At 33.7% G+C, this 26,053-nt stretch overlaps 1 protein-coding gene across 2 annotated transcripts in view; it reads left to right on the forward strand.

The window, feature by feature from the left end:
- The window catches only part of Orc2 (origin recognition complex subunit 2), a 66,109-nt gene that overhangs the window by 18,005 nt on the left and 22,051 nt on the right, over positions 1–26,053 (forward strand). For both annotated transcript variants that reach the window (XM_081748852.1, XM_081748853.1), the window contains exons 4-7: positions 2,926–3,179; positions 7,791–7,999; positions 13,114–13,246; positions 21,807–22,050. In XM_081748852.1, coding sequence (XP_081604978.1) covers positions 2,926–3,179; positions 7,791–7,999; positions 13,114–13,246; positions 21,807–22,050 — 840 coding nt within the window. The remainder of the gene's footprint in view (positions 1–2,925; positions 3,180–7,790; positions 8,000–13,113; positions 13,247–21,806; positions 22,051–26,053) is intronic.

Genomic DNA, 26,053 nt, shown 5'->3' on the forward strand with positions numbered 1-26,053 from the left:
AGAAATGAACAGCTTCAGAAAAAATAGGTAAATCGTAGCCAGGAAATGTTATCTTTTAACTTATTTTATATGCAGTTTGTATTTAATATTTGGAAGTGTCAAGACAGTAGCACATCTAAATGTGTAAACATAAACATTAAGCATTTTATTCTTTATATTTGTAACTAACTTTCTGCTTAACATGTTTTCTGTGCCAAATGCAATACGAAAGAAAAAAAAAAAAAAAAAAAAAAGTTGGTTCATGCAATACAGTGAACCAGGAGAGAAAAGGGTTGCCTGTGATGGATGAGTGGAAGCCAACACAAGAAAAAGATGAGTTTGCATTACAACTGACATTCTGGGAGAAATAACGCCCAGAAAACACTTGCTTGTTTTATTATTATTCTTTTTATTTTAACCTACTAATTGCTATTTCTTTCTATTAGAATATTGAAAAATATTTTGCTTTTTCAACATATTTTATAGGGTGTTAAATATCACAGCATATAGTCGCATGTAGTAATCATTTATTTTATTTATTTTTATTTCAATTTTTGCTAGCAGAACACTGGAAATGTCCAAGTGAACTCCTGTAGAAACCCTGGAATTAACTTTTGATGTAACAGGATTCTAAAAAGAACACAATGAACAGAATTGAAACTTAGAAAGAATTTTGCCAGGTTTCGAATGTGTATGATCTAGTAATTATTTTTAGTGCTTCTCTCATGACTCTCAGTGGATGATCTATGTATTATTGTAATCATATTGGACAATTAGAATTCATCAAAACATAATCTTGTTTGTATGATACAGAAACGTGAAACGTTTTTAGTCAATCTGTTTTTCTTTATTCTTAATTCCTATATCGAACAATCTAGACCTTAACGATAACACTGCAGTCTGTGGGCCATCTTTCTTTCTAGGAGTAGGCGCATTTCAAACAGCACTTAATTTGCTATTTTCACCAGTGTCCTCTTGTGGGTAAATCTTTTTCCACGAGTCCTTGTTAGGTGTAAACGGGTCACTATTATATGAATACTTGTTTTTCCGATGGTCAGTCTATTGTCTCAATAGTTACGATCTATCACAGGTAAATACATTAACCTCGTTTCGAATAAGTCCTTGATATACCTTTTGATTAGCAGTTCAGTTTCAGCGACATTACACTGCTGCATGTACTTCACGAATCCTATAGAAGAATAATGGACAAATCAACGTGTGAGCCATCCTACACGTCATGCTTTTAGATTACTGTATCGTATCGCACGTATTAACATATATTCGGAACAACTTTTATATTTATGGCTAGGTATTAATTAGTTTCTACGTAATACAAGAGGTGAGCAGTTCCCGAGTCGCGAAACACTTTCCAGGACACGGTATGAATCTCTGAAAATATATGTATATAGAAACAGCTACTTTGAAAAGTATATTTTGTAAGATAATTTCTTCCAGTATCTTTGAAAGAACGAAAATTGATGAGAGAAATATTTTTTGATTGATTTTAATTTTTATCGTCTGCCTCTAAAGGAACGATTGGGGTATTAATTGTGGAAAATGTTTGTAATGAATTTGGATAGATAAGTATAAAATTTCAATTAATTTGAAATATCGTCTTTAGTAATAATAAGTAAGAATCTAATATTAATGATAGTTCATTAATATCTAATATTAATAAACTATTATAAAATAGTAGTCAATGTGAAAAGAATTGAATGTAAGTATTGCCAATCCACAATGTTTTGGGTGTGCCATTTGAAGCTATTATTATTCTGTGGTAGCAAACTGACCACAAGTGACCTCGGTTCTGACTCGAAAGACTGCCATGTAATAAAACTTGCCTCTTATCTTTTATTGCTAGCTAAACGGTTTAATTCGAACAAACTTTTTTAAGTACATAATACGGAGTCAACACACGAATTATATTCTGATTAACAATTCTGAATATTATGTAAATGACTACGACTGTTCATGCTTTAAAAAATACAATGTGTTTGCAGCTGTATTTTTAACTAAATAGGTCTACCAAGAAGTGATGCTACAACGACATGATCGGTTGAGGTCATCGTTGCTCAGTGGTAGAGCGCTCCCTTCTGTGTATGGGTACTTGATTGATCTCAGGTATGTGAGCTTGTTGTACACATCATGCCCATGGGTTTTCTAAAGCTTTTCCCGCTTGTTCTCTCATTTTCACTCTATCAGTTCTTTCATAGTCATTTACTTCCATTAATCATCCGTCTCCTGTAGTCTACCTACCTAACTGGGGACTTAAAACTAAGGATTCCGTTTTCATTGTGTTTGATCCTTCAGCGATGCAATGGAACTGGAATTATTCGTTATGAGCAACAACCGTGCCTGGCCTTGTGAATGATGCCTTGCAACCAAAAGGATGTTCGTCATTTGGGTAGGAGGTTTCGTTATAGGACTTATCTCATTTAGTAATTCTTAGAGGGATATGTCTTGGAACGTTATCATAATCTCTGAACTCTTCTCAGCTGCGGGTAGCCTCGATGCAAGAGTGGAAATGTATTGCATAGAATAGCTGAATACTCTAGTCCAGAGTACGGCACATTGTACAGCATACCAGGGGGTATAATATGCTACATTAAACTTTGTATACATCAGACACACATATACATAGCATGATACACTATGTAACTAATATGCGTTTTGTTATATTATACGTGAAGTCATTGTTTCATTCGCAATTAATGCATAACTAACCTGCATATCTAAACCTATGATCTCCGAATAGGTTACAGTTTAAGTACATGTGTGTGTGTGTTCTTAGTGTTTTCACGGAACACTAAATTTCGGAACCATAGCAATAGCTTCCCACACACATTATTATTATTATTATTATTATTATTATTATTATTATTATTATTATTATTATTATTATTATTATTATTATTATTATTATTATTATTATTATTATTATTATAGGAATCAATCGTATGGCAGATGATGATGATGATTTAGATCCCAGTGATGAAGATAGCGATTATGTACCAAATGACAAGGAAAGTGAATCTGAATCAGAAGAGAGTGAAACGTCTTCAGATAGCAATTCAGAATCAGAATCAGAGTTTAGTAAGAAAAGAAACAAGTCCAGACATGAGTCTGATTTCGATTCCACGTTGGTCGAAGATGAACCTCAAGAAAAACCAGCAGATCGCTGTAGGAAGAAACCGACTGCAGTGAGTACTATATTAATTATCTTTTCAGCTACTTAAACTCATATAAATTAGAACATGTTCCGTTTTTGCTGAGTATATCAGCTTGTCTGAAAAGTAGACTTTGAATGTCTAAATTGAAAATAACATTATGAAACCACATATGCCCAATATGCTTGATGATATAATAATTGGTTGAAACCCCGTTGACGCATTATAGAGGAAGGCAGATAGAACTGTAGATGAGTGATAGTCTGATCGTTCGATATTCCCTTATATTAATACATTAATGTGGGTCTTACTTTTTCTCTCTACCTCAAGATTTTTTAAGAATGAATAAAGACTTATAGCAACATTGATTGTGTATATTCTCATTTACCTCTCAATCTGGATTCTGAAATGTGTTAATTTCGTCTGAATTTGACATAATTTAAGAATTGTGATATATATATAGACAAAGATACTTTGGAGGCTTGTGCTTTTACCATATATATATATATAATATGTATATATTTATATTTATAAAATGCAAACTCCTTCGGAGAGTTCCCCAGATTTCTAACGAGCATAATTATTCTGTGGACTCAGGTTCGATTCCTGGATTTCGTACTATTTCTGAAATAAACGATTGGGTACAAACTGAAGATTAGCATACCTAACGTTTGTTTATAAGAACTCAATACTTTTTGCACATCTTTTACTAGCTTCAGCTGTCAAATGAAGTTATGCCGGCCCCGCTGTGATTTATATACCCTGATATTTGGAACACTAACGCCATGTTGTGTAGAAAAGACTCAATACTTCTTAGACTACATAATATTTTTCTTTCATACTCAAACATTGTAGGAATGTCGTATTTTAATTTTTCCTATAGTGTTATTTTTTAAAATAATATTATCATAATTTGTTGCCCATTTCGTATATTAATTATATTTTAAACTTTTCTTAATTTTCGTTTACTTCAGTTAGTCATGTTGTTACGTAACTAGCTTACATGTGAGCGTAGTGATACTAATGGTCAAACTTGTTACCCATCGAAATACATATTATTACGAAAGTTTGTGGATTTATATTATTTTAGTATTAACTTATGCTAAATACTCGATTTTATTAATTATGATAAATACTTTCAAAATTATTCACTCAGTAACTTCGATGATTCTTAAAAATAGGTGGATTATAGGATATGTTTACTTACCCGTATGTTTTAATGTAACGTTGCCATGGAAACAGAAGTATGAATCCCTGATTTGATGAATCTCTGGTGTTGAGACTAGGTATTGATGGTATATGAATTACCAGATGATGGTAATTTTAAATGGAGTCAGTCATACGGAATTTCTTTCGTAAGATTCTTCAAAATTAAGTTAAAACAAGATATAACGTTGTGGAGGTTCAAATTACGTTTAATTACGTTTACCAGACAAGTTGAATTTTAAGTGCATGGAAAAGTTAATGAACATGATTGGTAGCTATTTTTATTTTAGTCCCTCCTTCCACAAAGTGAAATGGCTATATTTCCGAACATTGCACAATATTTTACTACATATCTCAATTACTCATAGTTTGGGTGAAATGAAAGAGTCTGGGCGAATAAAAATGTAATTTTGTTTTCTTCCAATTCAATAATCTCAGATTTATAGTATTGACAAAATTCTTCAAACCAGTTTTGTTCTGTAGAATAATACTTACCATTGCACATATAATCACAGCAGATAAATATCAATGGAACAAGTACAGTTTAATGGATACTTTTATTTTATTTAGATTCGTTCTTTGCTGGTGCAGTGAAACCTCATTTTTTGATTCTGATACTGATGCATACTTAGATGACCCAGAAAAGATGTTTAGTAATATCTGTGTTTAATAAATAATTTAGATTTTCGGAAATACATAATAAAGAATAATTGATATAAATATTATGACAATTATTAATATACTAACCAGGGTTGGCTGATTTAAACCAAAAAACGAAAAATGTTCGTAAAAGTGTAAGTGTTCGTAAAATCTTGAACACACGTTTGTGGGTTATCACGTTTCACTCCCGTATATTCGTATTATATTCAGACCTATTATACTACAAAAAGAGCTTTTTTTTTTTTAAAAAAAAAAAAAAAAAAGTTTATCAATGTTTTTTCTGTGATTTTTCTATAGTTTATTATTGTTATGCAATTGCAATCAAAGAAAAATCTAAATATTGCTTCGTTTTAATAATGTTTACTATTGATAAAATACATCGAAATGACATACTTCTTTTTTTTTTGGGGGGGGGGGGGAGTGGGTAGTACAAACCCCACGAAAGGCATTTATTGAAATCAGAAGTATCTTTGGTATCTATTTATGTATAAATGGATCAGAGCCAAGGGGGGGACAAAAAATTCGTTTCTTTGTTCACTTTTCTTACTGATATGCAAATTAAGTCGTTTTATTTCTTTAACTTGGACTAATAAAAGTCGTAGTGAACTAACTTGGACTAAATTAGTTCTTCTGTACCCTGCAGTATTTTGAAATTGTCCATATGTAATTCTGTATAATGGTTTCACTTGTGCAACTGTTTATCTTTTTGTCCTTCTGAAATTACTCTTGACAATTATATTAACAAATATGTAAAGATCAGTACAACGTATTTTTATCAGGAGTCCTTGTGAGTGAGTAGGCAGACGTACCACATTTGTAGCCAATTAGTCCCGGTTTCGAGTTTAAATGGAGGACAATTTCTCTTGAATGTAAGCCGAGAAGCGGTTTAGATTCCGCTTTAAGCTTATATGACCCCTTCCAGCATAACCGGGTTGTTGCATAATAGCACCAAGGCGAAACAGACTTATTTCTGTTCATATGTGATATAAATACATAGAGCAAATTATTAAAAAAAGATAATTGCAACAAAAAAGGTTTAAACCATTTTTTAGAAAATAAAAACTTTTTTTTTTTTTTTTTTTTTTTTGCCAACTCTGATATTAACGTTGGATGTGCAGAAAATAATTTAATATTTCAAAAACTATTCGTGTAAACACCTAGGCACAATCTTGTGTGAAAATGTGAAACTTACTTTATTTAAAGATTGACAATTCTATAAGTATTGAAAATTGATTACAGCGACAACTATTAACAAAACTGTAAATTAATGTAGACTAATTGTTAGCAGAAAATCATTGCAAACTTTTTTTTTTTTTTGAAATGTACATGTGTAATTTGCTGTGAATAAAGATTAACTTAAATACTACACAATTTTATTTTAGTATATAGTTGAATAATTTCCTTGCATTTTTGTATTTTGGAAGTTATTCCATAAGAATTCAGTGTATTTTCGATTATGAACAATATATATAACCTGGTAGTATCAATAGGTTCTCGTGTGTAGGAAGACGAACATAAAAACATATCTTGCGAATTATAGGTTGACAATCTTACAATAAGTCAAATTTGTAATTGCGAAGAATAGTAAATATTAATTTTTATTTTAAGCAAGATTTTGCTTTTAGCATTTGTAGGGACATATTTCCTATAACAGCTGCTAAAACGGCGGCTCTGTATTAAACGTCCAATTAACATATACAAATTTTGCAATATGCATCTAGTTTCGAACTAGGTTTTTAATTCGTTTCGAATGGATGTTGCTCCAATCCTTTCTACTGACTAATATTTGAGGTGTGCGCATATTTCGCTTAGAGAGAGCTAAAACTCTCGGTAATTCGATCTATTCGAACTAGTTTAGCAGACAAGTCTCCTCGTTCGTAAACTAGACAACGCTGGAAAAGAAAGAAAGAGAAACAACAAAGAGTAGAAAAATAAATGAAGAACTCCAATCAGTTTGTCAGTTTATTCAGTCATATTGGATTAGTAACATCGAGACCATTAGTATCAATGCGTTAGTATTAAATTACTATTTTGTTAAAGGGAAATAAGTGTAAGACCTGATAATTTCTTACTTAATAACAAATGCGAAAGAAACATTATATACTTTGACAAAAAAAAAAAAAAAAAAAAATCCTGTTAAGAAACAAACCATTAGTATATATTGATTTCAGTAGATCTCGATATTCATTAAATATTCTAATATATTTTTCGAAAAAGATAGAGTATTGTTGTGATGTGTTCACTAATGCTTGTAGTTTCCAAATACAAATTTCAATAACAGCAATAAGATATTGCACGATATAGAAAGAACTGCTCAAGGAAGCCATTTGTAAATCTCACAAAAGTAAGAGTATATTTGCCCATGTCAAAATGACTAATGGAAACGTGGTATATTTTCTCATAACTCCAGCAAAGTCATAAGTAAGATAACAGATAAGTACACAACATAAACGCTACTGTATTGATTGAGTTGTGTATCTTCTTACGTTCGTAATTGTGACTACTATGACTGGCGTTATCAAATAAAATATCAGGATTTTATTGTCATGGGTAAGATTACTATATTGAGAACATTTCAGTTAAAATTTTCACTTTAATTAGAATTGTATATTTTGTGGAACCCTACTTTATAAGTTACCTTACAGAACCACTCTTGACAATTGAGTTAAGGTGTGACTTATTGTCCCATTTTTTCACTTAGTTCAATGTAGTTCGTAGATGTTCATATTAATGTATTTTCGTATTAATGTATATATATAAATTTTGTTTCTCCCGTAGGGTTTTTCTGCAGAGGATTATTTTATGTCCCATTCTGATTCTAAGATTCTGACTTCGGATCATACGCTGAGCCGTCTTCAAACGCCGCGACTACCTCAGGATTTAATAAAAGAAATTCTTCTCAAAGTAAAACCTTCGCATGAAGAGGCAATCAAAAGACTGTGTTCACAATATCAAAGGCTTTTCTCTAAGTGGCTCTTTTTGTTAAGGTAAAATTCATTTTAGTGTACCAACAGTAAGTAACAAGAGCAAAAGACTCATTGTTTTATACGCTTTATTGTTTTGAGATTGAAACAGAGGCGATAGTGAGGGAAGTTACATTGGTAAAAACTCGAATACTAATCAAAATCTATCTGCAGGTACGTGAAGAAAGAAAGTAGATTTTTTAAAAAAAAAAAATATCACTGAGTTCTTGTTTAGGTTATATACAGTATATACAGGGCACATAATTTCAGATCTGGTTCCCGGTATTTCTCGCACAGATTTAATTTGTGCAAATTGCATATCGCCAAATAAAAATATTTGATCACCAATGGAGACCTGCCGTCCGAAAATTTCGCGCCATTGTGCGTATAAAACATCCCCTTGATATGTTTCTGGTTAAGCCACTGCAAAATGTTCATATAACTTTGCCCTTTGAAATGTAGCCTAAAGAAAATATAATTTTAAGTTCCTTTCACTACTGGGTTAGTTTCGGTTTTATTGATTTATCGATTGGAGATGAAGGTCCTTTTCAACACGAAGGCTAAAAAGATGAGACTTATCTAGTTAAAGAGGGATCCGAATCACACTCTGTTCATTTTATCCGAAACAAGTATCGAACCCGGAAACACACATAGAAAAAGAGCGTTAGTAGCTTGGACATGTATGGGCATTATACTCTTTTACTTGTATCATGTGACATGTGCTATCGTCGACAAAAGCTAATAGCATATTTCATATACTTGTGCTGTTTTATTTTGATGATTTACAATGAACAAGTGTTTTTCTTATTACTCTAGTAATGTTTCACTGCACATTTTCAAGAAAAATACACGTGAGGTCAAGATGTGTTCTTTGCTTGGTCGCAGGTGCTAAATTCAAGATGCACCTTGGAGACCTTACTTAGTGTACTTTTCTTTCTCTACACACACAAAAGAAAGAAAGCTCTTTTTTTTTCTTTTTCCATTATTATTTCGTATTTAGACTTCTCAGAAAATAAACTTGGTTTTTTATCGATATTTTCAGTACCACAATATTTTGATAATACCGATATCTTTCAGTATTTTCGATGTTTCAATATATCGATCAAGTTTCAATATTTTGTCGATATCGATTTTTGATATCCAAATCCGGATTCGCACAGTCCTACATGATACAGCAAAAGAGACGAGAAAAGTTCTAGGTTTTATATTCAGTCAATGGCCTGATTTTAAAAGTGGTAGTTTATATGTATACTTATATGAGACACTTGTTAGATCTAAATTAAAATTTGGTTCAGTTATACGGAACAGTGCCCCTAATTCATTGATAGACAAAGTAGAAGCGGTACAGAAATGTTGATTAGACTACTATGCTATAAAATGAAAAAGCATTATTTTCATAATTATGAGTATTTTTCTAAGCTATTGAGGACTCCAAACTTTATTTGAAAGGAGGAATTTCACTGATAAGTCGTTTATTTAAGTGGTTTTAGACAATAAATACTGTTTAAATACTTTATAGAAAATATAATATAAGAATATTAAATTAAAGAATAAGGAATCAATCGACATTGGTAACATTTTTAATCCGAAATGTGAAATACTAAACAGTTACAAAATCTTGTAATTTAAACTGAGCTAATAATAATAATAATAATAATAATAATAATAATAATAATAATAATAATAGAGTAAATGTGTTAACTTTATAAGAAACTGTTGATATTTGCAAATTCTTGGTATTTATTTGTCTGGTATAGTTAATTAATATGATAACAAAGTAATATACTTCATCTTGGTGAGTGTAGAACTTGCAGAAGTTTGACTAATGTTTTTTAAATGAAACTTTAATTATGTTGTTTTTAAAATTGTATTTTAGGAAAATGATCATTTTCATTTCAATCTTGATTTTAGGATAATTTTCATTTTAATCTTGATTTTAAGATAATTTTGAATTTAAAGGAGCAGTTCGAGTTTAAAACAAGTTTGGTGCAATAGAAAGAGTAACAAAAAATAAGAGACCCGTATTTTTAATATCTTGATAGACCGTCTCGTTCAGCTTCTACAGACATTTGTTTTTGATGAATCGTAAATAGTGACGTCACTAGTGGGATACGCGGGAAACTCAATGTGAGTCAGCAACCACTCCCTTGTACGCAGCTAATAAACCTTTAATAGTGCATTGGATTTAATAGATTGTGTTTTGGATTTGTTAGCAGTCTTGCTCTGTGTTGAATTCTTGAAAGACGTTTTTGTTAGTTGTTTTTCCTACAGCATTAGTATAAAAAAGAGTAGAGAGAGCAGTAATTACGTTTGTTATGCGAAACAAGTGTTTCTTCCAGACATGTTTTTAGAGTGGCACTGTCTCCAGGAGCTCAGAGATTCCCACGGAGGAGAGCAAAATATTACGTCTATAATGTAATAAATATAATAGTACTGTGTAAAAATAATGTGCCTCGCCGAATACTAAGTGTCCCTTTGCTCCCCCCTCCCTTCCGAATTTTTTTTCTGAAAGAAACAGTAGTGTGAAGTAGAAAACACGTGTTAGTACAGCGCGTGCTGTGTCTGTGAAGTGAAGTAGAAAAGCCTAACACCTGCTGTGTTTTCGGTTGTAATTCTTGTTCAATTGAAGCTGAGGACGTAAAGTATCTTTTCTTACGTTTCTAAGTCGTGAGAAATCACCAGATCGATATAAATTATGGCTCAAGAAAATCAATGGGGAAAAAAATGTACCAAATAAAATCACTCGTGTTCCAAACATCTTGAAGAGCCTGCCTTCGAGAAGTCAAGTCTACTGAAAGAAAAGTTAATGCAGTGGCGGATCTAGGCTGGGGCCGGGGGCCTAGCCCCCCCCCCCTTAGTTTTTGAGTGACAGAATTGATTTAAGCTATTATTTAGATATTTCTGAAAGTTTTTAGTAAACATGATATACCTATCATAGTCTGGGTTCTGACTCCCCCCCACCTGAGTTTTTACCGTCTAGATCCACTTCTGGCTAATGCCAGGAGAATTATTTACACGCAAACTGAGAAAGAATGCTGTTCCAAGTATATTATTGAAAGGTTTAACATTCGAGCCATTGAACAAGTACCGATCTATGTCCAGTTACCAACGTACAAATATCGTACAAGACGCAATTGACGGTTGTAGTCAAGACGAGGCATTAGAGGATAATAGAGACGATGTTCATGATTCTGAAGATACTGCTTTAGAAATAAGCTATATATACAATGTAAATTAGGGTGTGAAATATACCGGTTTGTAGAAGGAATCAGTGACGATGACTGTTCCTCAAGACATTGATTCATCGTTTAATTTCTCTGTATCATGTGACAATGATGAAACGGGTGATGAGAGTTGTTCCGCGGACAGCTATGAGAATAAAAGAAATTTAACCGGTGAAGTGTTTTTCGTATTCTGGCAAACTTTATTATTTCATTTTATTTCATTTTTGCCTCATATGTTGCGCTCCTGTACATACCTTGAAGCACAAAATTATAGGGGCAGCGTTAAAAATTGCAACAAAACGTGAAAACAAACATTCTTATGTTCGGGAATCGGAAGAATGCTTAAAGAAAAGGTACTTAGGTGTTGCAGCAATCTCGTCCGCCATCTATTTACATTTTTTTTTTTTTTTTTGAAACGCTGAACTTGTGCTTTATAGGATACGTTTTATAATATTATAAAAACGTTTGTACAGCCCACCATCAGATATCATTTTCTACATGCAGATGATATTTGTAAGTCTTTGCAGTCAGTTCTGGAAAAGGAAACCGCACTTAGAACGTACCACCGCACCTCTTACAAACGAAATGCTTGGCACTGTGTAGTGTGTAGGCCTGCTCTCGCTATTTGCCCACCTATGACGTCATCACAAAATATTTCTTCCTCTGTTACTCGCTAACGACTGAACGTATCGCGATCAAACACCATTCCTTTTAGAATTTTCAACTCTACAAATGGAAATAAATTGTAAAAATGCATTTCTAAGTCGAACTGCTCCTTTAATAAATGCATATATTTTAATACAGGGTTGGCTGGTTTAAACCAGCTGGTAAATAAATGCTTTAACCCCCCCCCCAAAAAAAAAGAAAGATAAAAGAACGAAAAATGCTCTAAATCGTGTGGTGGTGAACTTCATGGTGAACCCCATATTAAACCATCTGCGTAGCGGTTCGGAAGTCACTTTAAGCAAAAGTCTTTTTGATAACCTGGGTATTAGATAAAGATGTTAAGCCTAAACATACGAAACAAAACCATCTTGTTATTTCTGCTTGCCTGAATGGCTGTTGTTTTATAAAGAAGCCAATGTTCCTTAAATATATTGATAGAAATGGTTGATGATAGATATGTAATTTATGGACTGCCTCCGTAGCTTCGAACATTAGCTTAGGTTGGACTTTCAGTTTTAATTATATTGAATGATATGTACATAATAAATTTGTAATTTAATACTTGTTTTAGCGTACTGATCGTTGATCTTAAAATTTTATATGCAAAGTAATAACGGGATTTTCCCTATGGCTAAGGCGAGAATTTCCCGATTTATATATAATTCTGTATAATGGTTTCAATTTTGCAACTGTTTGTGTTTTTGTCCTTCTGAAATGACTCTTGACAATTATATTAAAAACATGTAAAGATCATACAACGTATTTTATCAGGAGTCTTTCTTGAGTGAGTCGACAGACTCATTGCATTTGTGGCCAATTAGTCCCGGTTTTGAGTCCAAATGTAAGACAATTTCTCTCGAATGTAAGCCGAGAAGCGGTTTGGATTACGCCTCAAGTTTATGAGCCCCTTCCAGCATAACCCCGTTATTGCATAATAACGAGGCGAAACAAACTTATTTCTGCCCATATGTAATATAAAAACATAGAGCTAATTATTTAAATTTTTTAAAAAAACGGGTTTTGGTTTTTCCAAAAAAATAAATAAATAAATAAAATAAAATTAAAAAAAAGAACATTGTTTTGCCAACCCTGTTTTAATATTATGACAAGGATCTTACCCTCCTTAGGTGACAGTTGTGTTATAAATTCATTACTAGGAAGAAAGAAATCAGTCACATAAATATTATTCTAATTATATTATAATGAGGGCGTCTAAGAATATTTACCTTTTTGTCTTGTCTTTTGTAGGAGCAGTTTTAATCTTCTGTTACATGGTTTAGGATCAAAAAGAAGGTTGTTAAACACGTTTCACAGGCAAGAACTTGCACAAGAAAATGTCCTTATTATCAATGGCTTTTTCCCAAGTTTAAATTTAAAAGAGGTATTTATTGATAAATTGCTTTTTTCTATTATAAAAAAATACTTTTTTTTTACATTAAGAACTAGTTTCGAGCTGCATACTATTATATGACTTGTTGACGAATTTTACCTGTAAGTTTTTCGAACTTCTATGTTTGTACACTGTACTGTACTATTGTGTATGTGAAACAATTAAAAGGGACAAGAAATATACTGTAGAACAATGTGCTTAACACCCTTGAAACGTTTTACTTCTTAAAATGACAAACACATTAGGTTTTATGGAAAACTTGTAAGTTTTCTGAAGAATGTTATAGCACTTTGTCTTACCCAAATTTAGATGATTACTTTTTGTTACAAATTCCGGACTTAAATCGTGGGTAATTTTCAGGGACTGATTTTCTGAAAGAAGGTTTGAAACAGTCTGAATACTTTTCTGTAATACCAATACCAAATACTAATATGCTGAGTTGAGTTTTTGAGGGATAATTCGTAAAACTAAGAGTAACGGACGTTGTTCGACATATTTTCTGGGGACTAAGAGCAAAAAGGATTAACTACTTTTAGGAAAAATAATATTAATAAAAACCTTAATTCTAAAATTTTGATTGTCAAGAAAACAGACCACACGAGATTTCATCTTGTTACGTGACAAATTTGCTTGAAGTTATATATCAAACCCAGTACCCCTAGTATAAAAAAATAGGTATTTAACCTCTTTAATAACTTGTCAGAAAGTCTAAACTCTATTCACGGCCACATATAGTTCCGCTTTTTTGAATTATTGTTTTTTGAAAGAAAAATAGCACAGTAAAAGAAATATTACTCAAAACAAATTAGTCTCTTGAACAATTGACCAGGGCTGAGTGTCTGAGTTCGACACTCTGGTGTAGATTAAATTCTCGCAAACTGTGTGATTACCGCTCGCCTCGAACCGGTGTGTAATTAAGTTTGCCTCAAGTTCTGGACGAGCATGTATGAATGTAAAATCTGGCAAGCTACTTTTCAATTTCTTTGGTCAAAAAGGAACACCTTAATAAAATAACAGGTTCTGAGTTCATAATTGAGACAATTAACTAACTACCTCTATATCTTATAGAACCTAGAGATTCAATGCCGCGTTCACAAAAGTTCTGTCCTCCCATTTGCATCTAGGTATTCCCAATGGACGTTTTTCGATTGGAGAAAATAAGAGTAAATAAGACAGTTACAGTACTGATATCAATAGGAACCTTATGATAGAATTAGGAAAGACTCCCGTATCTAATTAATTAATTATGAGGAACATGATTGGTGATACGAACTCTGGACCAGTTCATTTGAATCTGTGATATCTTTACTACATTTTGTCTTCTTAGGCATCTCAGATTAATGGTTTTGCCAGGACAGAGTGATAAGTATTCCTCTTTTTTTAATATTTTGATGCTTCTGTCTGGTTGCATAATGTTGCATCAAGGTCGTTACACGATAAAATCTGTCAGGATAGATCGGAAACTCCACCTATCTTCAACCATTGGTTCTTGAAGAGACGTAAGCATCTCCACCAGATGCGCAAATATTCCTCTAGGGAATCCCCCTCCCCCTTTGTGGTCTGAACCTGGAAGAGCACCGAAAATGCGATAGTATAAAAGATGCATCTTGTTGGCCCGCAGGTAGTTGTCTTAAGAAATAGCACGCTATCGACTTCTTCCTCCTCGCGACAGGTACGAAAGAACCATATAAATCTTAGTTAACGTCGGGCTTCGCGGTTATGTGCATCTTCGGAATTTAAAAATAGAATTATTTTCATGTCATCGGATCGGAAAGCTAAACCTAGCTTCTGGCACGGGTAATAACTTTCTAACGTACAAATTTTTTGCTATAAAATTAATCCATTTTCTCCTTTTTCGCGAATCGCTGTCGACCAACATATAATTTTACCGAGTTTCCTTGAGTTGCTTTCTTGGCCAGACCCGCATCTATTCTCGGTTTAGGACAGTATATTCTTTCCGCTAAACATTTTTCTTCATTCTACTAAAAATTTCGCTGAACTTCAAATTTATTAGAATTGAACCGTTTTCCCACATTTAGTTGATTTCGCATACCATTTATGATTTTTATGAAATAATCCGGCTTCCTTAGATTTTTACACAGAATGACACTTAGGAAATTCCTATGTCTTTCGTGAGGAATTATTTCAATTTAACACATGAAAGAAATTTTCTCGTCGCCTTGCCTTATCCAGCAGGAACATAACGACCTTTCTCTGAATGAATTTTCGCTAGTTCTGACGAACACTAGTGGTTGAAGTTTGAAAAAGCAGAGAGAGAGAGAGAGATTATTATCGGTAGATAGTAGAAATAAATATTTTAATATTCATTCTCACAAATCCTGACACTTCAATAAGCATTTTAGGTGGACGTCTCTTGCACTACTTTGAGTCTATTATAGTAATTCTATTCCACACTAGCAGAATACACGTTTTTCGCGCTGGGAAAATACATTTTATTTTGGACATAAAAGGATGAATTGGATTTAAACAGCATCAGAAGTGTCACTGTTCGTCTCAGCGACCTCGAAAACTATGGATTCGACACTAATATCGATCATTTTCGATGATTTTTATATATCTCCCCCTCCCCCTCCCAATTTGCGGGGCTGAATTTGGATTTCGGAAGTGTCATCTCAGCGACCCCAAAAATGTGGATTCAGCACTTATATGGGTCATTTTCGATCATTTTTGTATCTCCCCCTCACCTAAGTTGCACCTTCAAAGTGAAATAAAAAACATCCCAAACCTCATCTATGTTGAAAATTTAATCGAGATCGGTCGGGTAGTTCAAGAGGTATGAAGTCATAAACTAGAGGTCTGCACGGGCTGGAATTTTTAGCCCGGGCCAGGCCCGGCCCGTGAATTTACAATGTGAGGCCCGACCCGAGTCCGAAATATGTTTTAGCATTTAGGCCCGAGCTCGTGTGATAATCAAATGAGCCCGAAATAAGCCCGAATTACAGAAACTTAATAATTAACGCAAAATTGTATTTTTATTTACAGCAATTAGAGGTTTAATTTTGCAGTAGTACTTTAAAAGTTCTCCAGAAAGAACGGTGCAATATATATCGTTGTACAGTATTTACAAAATTAGGCCCGAGAAATATGGTTGTATATTTAAAAATTCACGGCCCGAGCCCAGCCTGGGCCCAAAGTAATACATGCTTTTTTTATATATATAGATTGGAACACTTCGGGATATTGCATGTTAAATAATGAGTTTTAATGACTATTAAGCAACTCCAATGAGTATCAGTTGATAACATGAGATCCATGCATTGTGTAATAGTAGTATAAATTGCGAACATGTAGTTCACGTTATATAACTAGACCTGTACTACTAAATGTACTTTTCCTTTACTTTTATTATATAACTTGTTATTGAAGTTCGAGTTGCCATGTATAATTGAAGTTGCGATATCCCCAAATAATAATATTAGCAATTTGAGTTCTGAATTCCGAAACGATGCATGAGATAGGGTTGAAGCACCGTGAATACGATCCTAAAGCTCTTACGTGTTACATTTATCTATTTTTTGCTCCACTCTATACAGGACGGCACACAGTTTGTAGATATCTTGAGTTCTATTTTCTGATATGGGGTTTCCCACACGTACGTTTAACGGCTTGTACCTTAGGACCTGTCAGAGCAGTCATGGGTTCTGGATGACCCTTTTTCATCCTCTCTTCCATTCTTCACTGGGAGACTAGTGGAGTTGTGTTATAGAGATAATCTCTCATCCGTCCGACTAAGACGTAGGTCTCTTCTTGTGGTTAGAGGATAAGAGTGAAATGTTGGAAGCTTTTGTCTGGTTGGAGGACTCAGTTCATTTATAAAAATTGCTATGCAAATTTAACCACCTTGGTAGGCGCAGCTTGGTCATTTCTGCCCCTGAACGACCAGCTGACCTAACAATATGGAACTACCTAGAGTCTTTCTATTTCAACTGTGCCACTTCTGGTGCTGCTGTCGATGTGTGTTTTCCGATAGTACCTCCCTCGAAAGAGGAGGGACAAATTGCTGTGGCCGAGATCTTTCAATTACCACAATGAATTATTTCACGGACTTTGCTGTACTCTGTCTTTCTAGCCATGCTAAGTAGCCTACGATCTTCACTCGTCAAGACTAAACAACTAAATGACAAATTGGCAAGACAACTGAGGTCATTCACTTCTTTTCCCTAAGTAAAGGGAGGGTTTCCTCCGTCAGAGGGTGGCGGTGTTAGGGCTGAAGTATAATTTGTATATTTTCCGAGGGCACACCAGAACTAGACTGGCTCTAGCACCTAGTTTCTTGTTTATCTGCTAATTTACCTTTTTTGAAATGTGGATGGTGATAGCTTGTTGGGTAAGAGTAAAGTCTCAATGTGTTCCACAAGTTAAAGTAGACAGTGATTAGTACATGTAAATGAATATGAAATATTTAATTGAGTAGCAAAATCTAACTAAAAGAAAATGTGAGAAAGCTCATTTATGTAATATTTACCTACCACTAAACTGAGATCAAACTACCAAACTTAGATACCAAAGTGAACTCTCTACATTTATGTCATTGAGAGAGTCACTAGCTTTCGTTGAGTGAGCATTAACATATGCCGGCTAAGTTTTTCAAACTTGAGACTCCAAAATATCTGGAGATATAAGTATTGAACGAAAAGAATGTTCGAAATAAAAAGTTAATATTTTGAAAGGGGAAATTTACCTGTAATAAAATTAGCCCCTCTCATCCCCTCGGGGAACTTAATGGCACGGAGCGTGAAATCATATTTGTGGCTTATTACACGTTGCCCGTAGGCCGTATGTTGATAATATTTTTTTTTGTCCCTGCACGTTGCCCGTACAACGTACGTTTTGCATTTTAAATGCAATATAACGGTCGTACACGTATCAGACACGGCATTTGTCCCTATTGCATTGAAGAGAAGTGCATCATTGGCCATACAGCCAATATATGTCAATACTAGTACTGTTCAGTGTTCCCTCTTCTTAGTTGAGCTCGACATCTGTACTTTGATAAAATGGCTTCCACACACACAGCCGTGAGCATGTGAATGCTGATGATATTGTAGATATGCTTGGTGAATTGTCAGGTTCTGATATAAATGACACTGATGTAGAAGGAGATGAAGATCCAGACTTTCACTTAAAATTGAGTGACGGAGAAAGCGACAGTAGTTCTGTGTCGAATGATAATAATTTCGTGCAGAATGATCCATATGCAAGTTCATCACTTAGTAATGTACAAGGGGGTGACAGAAGATGGTCTTCTCGTGATGACCAACTGTATTTGCCTTTTTTCGAAGAAACTTTAGGGTTTGACGTAGCTCTTGGTCCTTCATGTACTCCATTAGATTGTTTTTCTATTTTGTTTGGAGCAGATATGTTCAAACACATGAAATCGGAAACGAATCGTTATGCTGCTGATAAAATTGAGTTGCTGCGTTGTCAAGGAAAGTTGAAACCACGTTCTATGTGGCACAAGTGGGTTACGTTTTTCTATTTTGTTTGGAGCAGATATGTTCAAACACATGAAATCGGAAACGAATCGTTATGCTGCTGATAAAATTGAGTTGCTGCGTTGTCAAGGAAAGTTGAAACCACGTTCTATGTGGCACAAGTGGGTTACAGTGAAACTTTATGAACTGTATTACTTCCTTGCAATTATTCTTCATATGTGTGTTGTTCAGCTACCGAAATTAGAGGATTATTGTTTGACAAAGCCATTTTTTCTGACGAGTTTTGCAAGAAGCTTGATGACTGACATGCGACAGGTTTATGTCAGTATTCTTCATGCTTCATTTGAATTTCAGTTCAAAGTTTGTAAGTGCAGATAAACCTACCCATGACCCCCTATTCAAAGTAAGGCCATACCTAGATTATTTTGTTATATATATATATATATATATATATATATATATAAAAGTAGGTGCAGTTTCAACCCAGGGCAAAATATAATATTGATGAGAGTGTTTTCCCTTTTTGCGGACGTATTCAGTTTCGACTGTACATGAAAAACAAACTAAATAAATATGGTATAAAATTGTAGATTGTATGTGATGCTGGTACCGGATATGTTTTCAACTGTGAGGTTTACGCTGGATCCGCAGGCAATGTAGAAAACAGGAAATAATTGTATAGAATTGCTAACAATATTTTCAACACATCAGTTTTTATTATTATTATTAAGATCATGCTTGTATGTTTTAGCTAATAAAATACCATAAATAAACATTTTTGTTTAAACTATTTATAGTTTCGAGAAGGCAAAGGTACAGTCACGAATATTAATAAATGGAGGCTGAAGCCATTATTTCTTATGGCTCCAACCTCCATTTATTAATGTTCGTGACTGTACACACTTTCAAGGACTACTACACTTTCATGGGTTGAAAGAACTAAGATAATATATGGAGCGAAAAACACCTAAAAACCCTCGTCCCCACAGACATAACATAACATTAAAGGTCCGTCCTGCGGGACAAAATACGAACAACGTATGGCGTACGGGCATAGTGCCATAAGTGTTAAAAACTTAAATGAGAACACCCTTTTTTTTTATTGTAGATTTAAATTCTACGATAACAAATAAGTAAATTTTATTTGAAACATATTTTCGATTCGTAATAGATGACACTGTAATCAGTGAAAAATACTTTCATTAAGGTTTCTTCAGTTGGAAGCTCCTACATTTCATTCCATAATAAATTTTCGATAAAGTGCCAATCTCTAAATGACTCGTGGAAAGTGGCGTGAAATATTGCTTTGCATTTGGCATGAACTCAGATAATTCAGATGTGGATGCAACCCGTACAATTAAATGCAGCGTGCGGTGTTAATCGTAGTTGGCTACCAAACATTTTACTAGCTGTATCTCTCCGTGGTCTACGCATACGATATCGAGGAGGCTGTCTGATGTATATATATATATATATATATATATATATATATATATATATATTGATACACTTTTCTTTTATTAAGAAAGACGTTAATCCAATTGTTCAAGAAAATTGAGTCGCTTCATTCGTTTATTTTATTTCACATTTTGAGTACCACTGACACCACATCCAATTGGATATTTTTTTGCTACATTGATTGAATTCCTTCATTCTTTTTTTTTGGACGGCGCTCATTTGTTGTTTTTGAATTAGTTTACCTAGTTTCACAACTAAAGAGAGATGTAGCCGATAAGAATGCTTGGTAGCTAACTACGATTACTGCTGCCCATCGAATCTATTTCCATTACCACGTTTGAATTATTTAAATCTATCTTTCATGCCACCCCACGAGTCGAGAAAACGTTTTAAGACAAAAAGTTGGTCTTGTTTATCGCAGATTTATCCTAAAATGAAGCGCTGCGGCTCCAATTGAAGAAACCTTAGTGAAACTGATTTTCATTGATTAGTGTCATCTCTCACGAATCGAAAAAAAAAGTTTTGAATAAAGTTAGCTTTTTGCCCCCTTACAATTAGAGTTTGCATTAAAAAATGAGGGTCTCCATTTAAATTTTCAAACTTGCCCCCCATCCTGCCTCCAGGGAGAGTTAATTTCATCACATCAATTTTCCCGTCCAAACTATTGACTGTTTATTTCTAACTTTTTTGTTCGATGCTTGTGTCTCTAGATATATCGCGTTTTGCATATTTTTAGAACATGTATATCCAATGTTAGCATCCCAGCTTTTGTTCGAATTTTTCTCTTTGTCGCTTTTGTTTGTGGCCAGTTTGTATGAAATATTAACATATTTATTTTTATGGACGTGTACAACTTCGAACGTTGAAAAGCATAGCACACATCACGGAATAGATATTTTCCTTCTAGCTGCATGGAAGTCCCCCTGCCTCTTAATTGCAGAACCAGTTGTCCATGAATGTGAAATTGTCTTATTATATGTACTGAGAGCTTGTATAGGAGATGTAGCAATAGACACATATACAGTTTTTTTTATTTTTTTTATTTTGTTTGTTTATTTGTTCAATGATGGAGGTTACTAAGTCACAAGGTTACATTTTTTGCGTACTATGAGTTTGTACAATTTATTCAAAAATAAAATCACACTATCATTATGTTTCGATTTCTGTACAACACCCCTGACACGAATAGAAAGTCTTTCGTTTTTAGTCCATTGATTTATATGGGAAATTATTCTGGTCTTTTTTTTTTTTAATTAAGTGGAATTTTAATTGGATAATTTAAATTATTTCTTACATTGATACCACTGTTTAGTGCACGATGGTGATGCAAAGCAGTATTAAGTTGTAAGTCTATATATATGTAGGTTTTCTGTACACATTATGACCTAGAATTCCGTTGTTCTCTTGAAGTGTCTAAAAGTGGAGAGTGCATCTCTTTTTATATTTACATTGTCAATCAAATCCTAAGCTGAATGCAGTTAATATGTTTTAAATTCGCTTGCATTTGAGATAAATGTAAAAGTATCCACTAACATTTACAAAGTATATCTAAATTTGTATATAAATTTACAAAGTATATAAAATTTGTAGTTACATGCTATGTGGAGTAATCCTTGTATGTAAATTTGTATTTACAGGTCCTTCGCGTAATCGCAGAAGAAATTTTGCGAATGGAAAACGTTCCTGTAGGTTTACCAGAATGTGTAGATGCCATACAGTCTGAATTCGAAACCTATCCGGACAACGAAATATTTTTAATAGTGCATAACATAGACGGGCCAATGTTGAGAAATGATAAAGCTCAGAATTGTTTAGCCCAATTGGCAGCCATAGATAATGTACACCTTGTAGCGACTGTGGATCACATAAACTCCCCTTTGAGTAAGTATTAAAAATTTTTTGAGTTGTAGTATACCAACGAGATATAAATTACGGGTATATTATAGTAGGCTGAGAAAAACTAAAATGGGACAAAATAATCTCGAAATGAAATACACTAGTTATTAAGAAACAAATTTATGTAAATACGAAGCTGATATAAATTATGGTATGTATAATTTGTATAAAGATAGAGGGTAAAGTTATTTCATTAAATACGTTGTTCAGATTTTTTGTGTACGGTTTCAACCACATTTTGTGGTCTTGATCACCAAGTTGCCACTCACATGAAAATCGAATCACTTTATAACACATGTTACACTTCTAGCGCAAGAACTCTAAAATTGAAATAAGATCCCTTGATAAACTGGTTGTTTAGGTAGAAAAAAGTTTACGGCGATTTCTTGATGAAAGAACTGAAGAGCAGTGCCTAGAAGAGAGTCACATTGTGAAATGTATACAGGACTTTAATATTGTTCGTGTTAAATATAAAGTGATTCTATTTTCATGTGAGTGACTTAAACTGGTGAATAAATGGTTGAAGCCAAGAATGTTATAAAATAAAGGAACTGCCCATATGTATCTTCATCCTATTAACTCTGAAATAATAATAATAATAATAATAATAATAATAATAATAAAATCGGTACGTTTGATTGGCTACTCTCGTTTCCGCCATAAATGTTGGCTCAAAACACTTCGATCTTAGTGGACGGAACGGGCAGAGTGGGGATGGCGAAACTGCGACGTTTGGCTTTACGATTTTGTTGTATAGGCAAATCCTTTATTTTATAACATCCTTGGTTGAAATTTCCTACAGACTCCTACAGACACAACCAACGAAGTAACTTTTTTAATTATCACCTTAGAAATCAATGCATCAATAATTGTATTTGAATGAATACGGAATGTTTTGCTTAACATAGTATATCGTAGTAAAGACGTACAGAAAATAGAAATTTATTTTTGTTTTCACTCGAATTTATTCAACTTGTTATCGCTGGCGTGAGAGGCTACATCTATTTACCCTTGCACTCGAAGCCAAGACGTAATAAAAAATATGAACCTCCCAATCATCTTCCCCTCCAGGTTAAATACCATGCTTTGCCAACTGTCATTTAAACTTAGGAGTATTTAAATGAGAGTTGGTGTAGAGTTGAATACGCAACGTATTCGGCTGTGTCTAAGCTATCTGTATGTGAGAATTTAATTTTATTCACTATTCTCTTTCCTTTTTACGCTCGATGCGAGGGATAGCTCACTGCTTCCATTAATTACTAGAAGCACGTACCGCAACCTACGTCCTCGCAGAATGAGGGATCTTTAAGTTCAACATTAAATAACTACGCAAACAACAACTACGTTTAAACTATCATATTTCAACTATATGATTGTTTACATCTTACTATAATTATTGTAGTTTGATGATACTAAATGCACATGAAAACACAAGAAAAGTATTGACAATATTTTATAATATGTAATTATTATACGGCCGTGTAAATAAAATATTAAGTAAACTTTACTATTTTAGCTAGCTATGTCTTTTTCTTTCTTTTCTTTAAAACTAATAAAAATAAAATATATAAATTGACCTATAATGAAAGTGGCTGATATGTAGACAATTTACATGATGTGTATGATGAATTGTACGTCTTTCTTCTTCTTCTTCTTTTTTTTTTTTTTTTCTAAGTTAACAAACCCGTAGTCGGTGTGTTGGCTAAATGTACAAGCTTTCTGTTAACACGATTTTGAAGGAATGTAATTCATGAGTAGTTAAATCACTGAATTTCTGTGCCGCTGACAGAACAAATTAACACTACTTACGACATCTTCCAGATAGCGGTCCTTGGCGAGCATGTCCTTTTGGGCTGCGCAGTCAAAAGATCTTCCGATAATTTTACGAACTTCCAATAAATTCCTTACACACAATGGTAACTGGTAGGTGTTCTCCTTTGACAGTTACTTAATAGCTAAAAACAGTGTTCCTCACTCGGCACAATTATGCATATATACTTTATGGGGGAAAAAAACGAAGTGGTCTTTATTGTCAACTTCACCCTAAATCTGGTAACTTGTGCAAATTTTATAATGAATGCTCGTCGGGCTAATCCATACTTCCCCATGGTGAAGGGTAGGTTCGCTGCTTCCCGACCGATTTGCGCTTCTTCTAGTCACCATGCGTCACCTGACCAGCAACTACATGCTTAATGTAAGAATATCCACTATTGGTTGATTACCAAAAATTGTCCAATCAGGGACTGGCTTAGATGTCTTTTGGGCAACTGGGGGTAACCCGTGACTTTTTACCCTCGTGGGAAACGACGCAGTAAAAGTCCCTCAGCAACTTTTCGAACAAAGAGTCATTGTTTTAGGCACACACACACATACGAAGGCAAAACTAACTTTGGTGCCTCTGAGTCGAAAATAACGATAAGACCGTTTCAATGTTGCTAACTTATGTCCTTTTCACCAAAATTGGATGAGAAAAACTAATAAAGTGAACGTTTTAATTTTTTTGCGTTGACAAGCGTCCCGCTGTCGATAGCAAACTCAGTCACTGGATCAAATTTTGTTTCCAAGTTTCCATCCATTTCTGTCGATCTTTTTTGTACCTACGGAATGCTGTGTAAAGTTGTTTGAAACGTGGTTAACATTTATTATTGCTTAAACTTGTTATTTGACTTATGTGCTGTTTAGTCATTGCTATTTCTTTCGCTCAGCTGATATTACTGTAGCTAGTTGTTACAGTTACGCACACTGGTGGAAATGCATTTAAGAAGGAACTTAACGGATCTGGCCCAAAGTTGGTATACAAGAAGGTAATAATATATAACGGATCGTTACACTCAATTAATTACTAGTAAATTATTCTACAAAATTTTCTAAACACCAAATAAGAGTAACGCAATTATTTACATTTTGTTTTGTTATACTCTACACAATTTACATAGTAATATACATTCGAATTATATTAACATAGCTCACCCTTGGGTATATTGTTAACGTACACACCTTCGGCACGGGAGATTCAGGTTCGGATTCCCCTGGTAGTTCGTGTGGTTAATATTCCACGTTAAGCTGTAAGTCCACATCTCATGTATTCTCGCTGATCAGAACGCCAACTCAGTCAATCAGTTCAAAGCAGTGAGGCTGAGTGAGAAACTTAAAAGAAAATATACACTCTATTGAATCAAAATTGGGCATGTTTTTATGAAAATTATTGTGGAAAATTTTCTTATACCGTATTATATATGTTAAGAAACTTCCAAGTTCGGGTGACTTTATCTGGTTTTACTATTTATCCTGGATTGATGTAAAGCCGAAGCAATGTGGATGAACCAAAATCTGTTAAGAAAAAATACACCTTATATTGCATTAAAATCGAATACGTATAGCCTATATTCAAAGTTATACTGAAAAATCATTTTGCTTTTTACTATCACATTGTTTATGTGCAAACATGAAACATAAGACTAATTTTATCCTCATTCTATCCTCCTATTCTTGCGGATTTCAATTCTAAACGATAGGTTTTTCTTAAGCCTCAAAGAAAGCAGACACCAAGCTTTGTGAAAATCGCACAAATTTTTCGGAACACTGTGAAATACATAGATAGAAAGACTACAAATGCCGTTTGAGTAAAGTAGAAGAAGCTCGTTTCAATTCTTCTTCTTTTTCTGTATATTATTATTATTATTATTATTATTATTATTATTATTATTATTATTATTATTATTATTATTATTATTATTATTATTATTGCATGTGCATCTAGAACAATATCACCGCACTACCGACTTTGAAGAGTAATGAAAGAAAATCTCAACACTGTCAGCACGTCTAATTGCTGATACTATTATTTGTAAACGAAAAGCCCTGTTCTTATTGGCATTTTTTTTTTCTATAAAAAAATTAAATTTTTGGTCTGCATTGCTCTCTCCTTCGCATCTAACTTCCTGAACTCCTATCAGATCCATTCTGTATTTCTCTTTCTAACTCTCAT

Source organism: Thermobia domestica, chromosome 2 (assembly GCF_964235325.1).
Source record: "Thermobia domestica chromosome 2, izTheDome1.hap1.1, whole genome shotgun sequence".
Taxonomy (NCBI): domain Eukaryota; kingdom Metazoa; phylum Arthropoda; class Insecta; order Zygentoma; family Lepismatidae; genus Thermobia; species Thermobia domestica.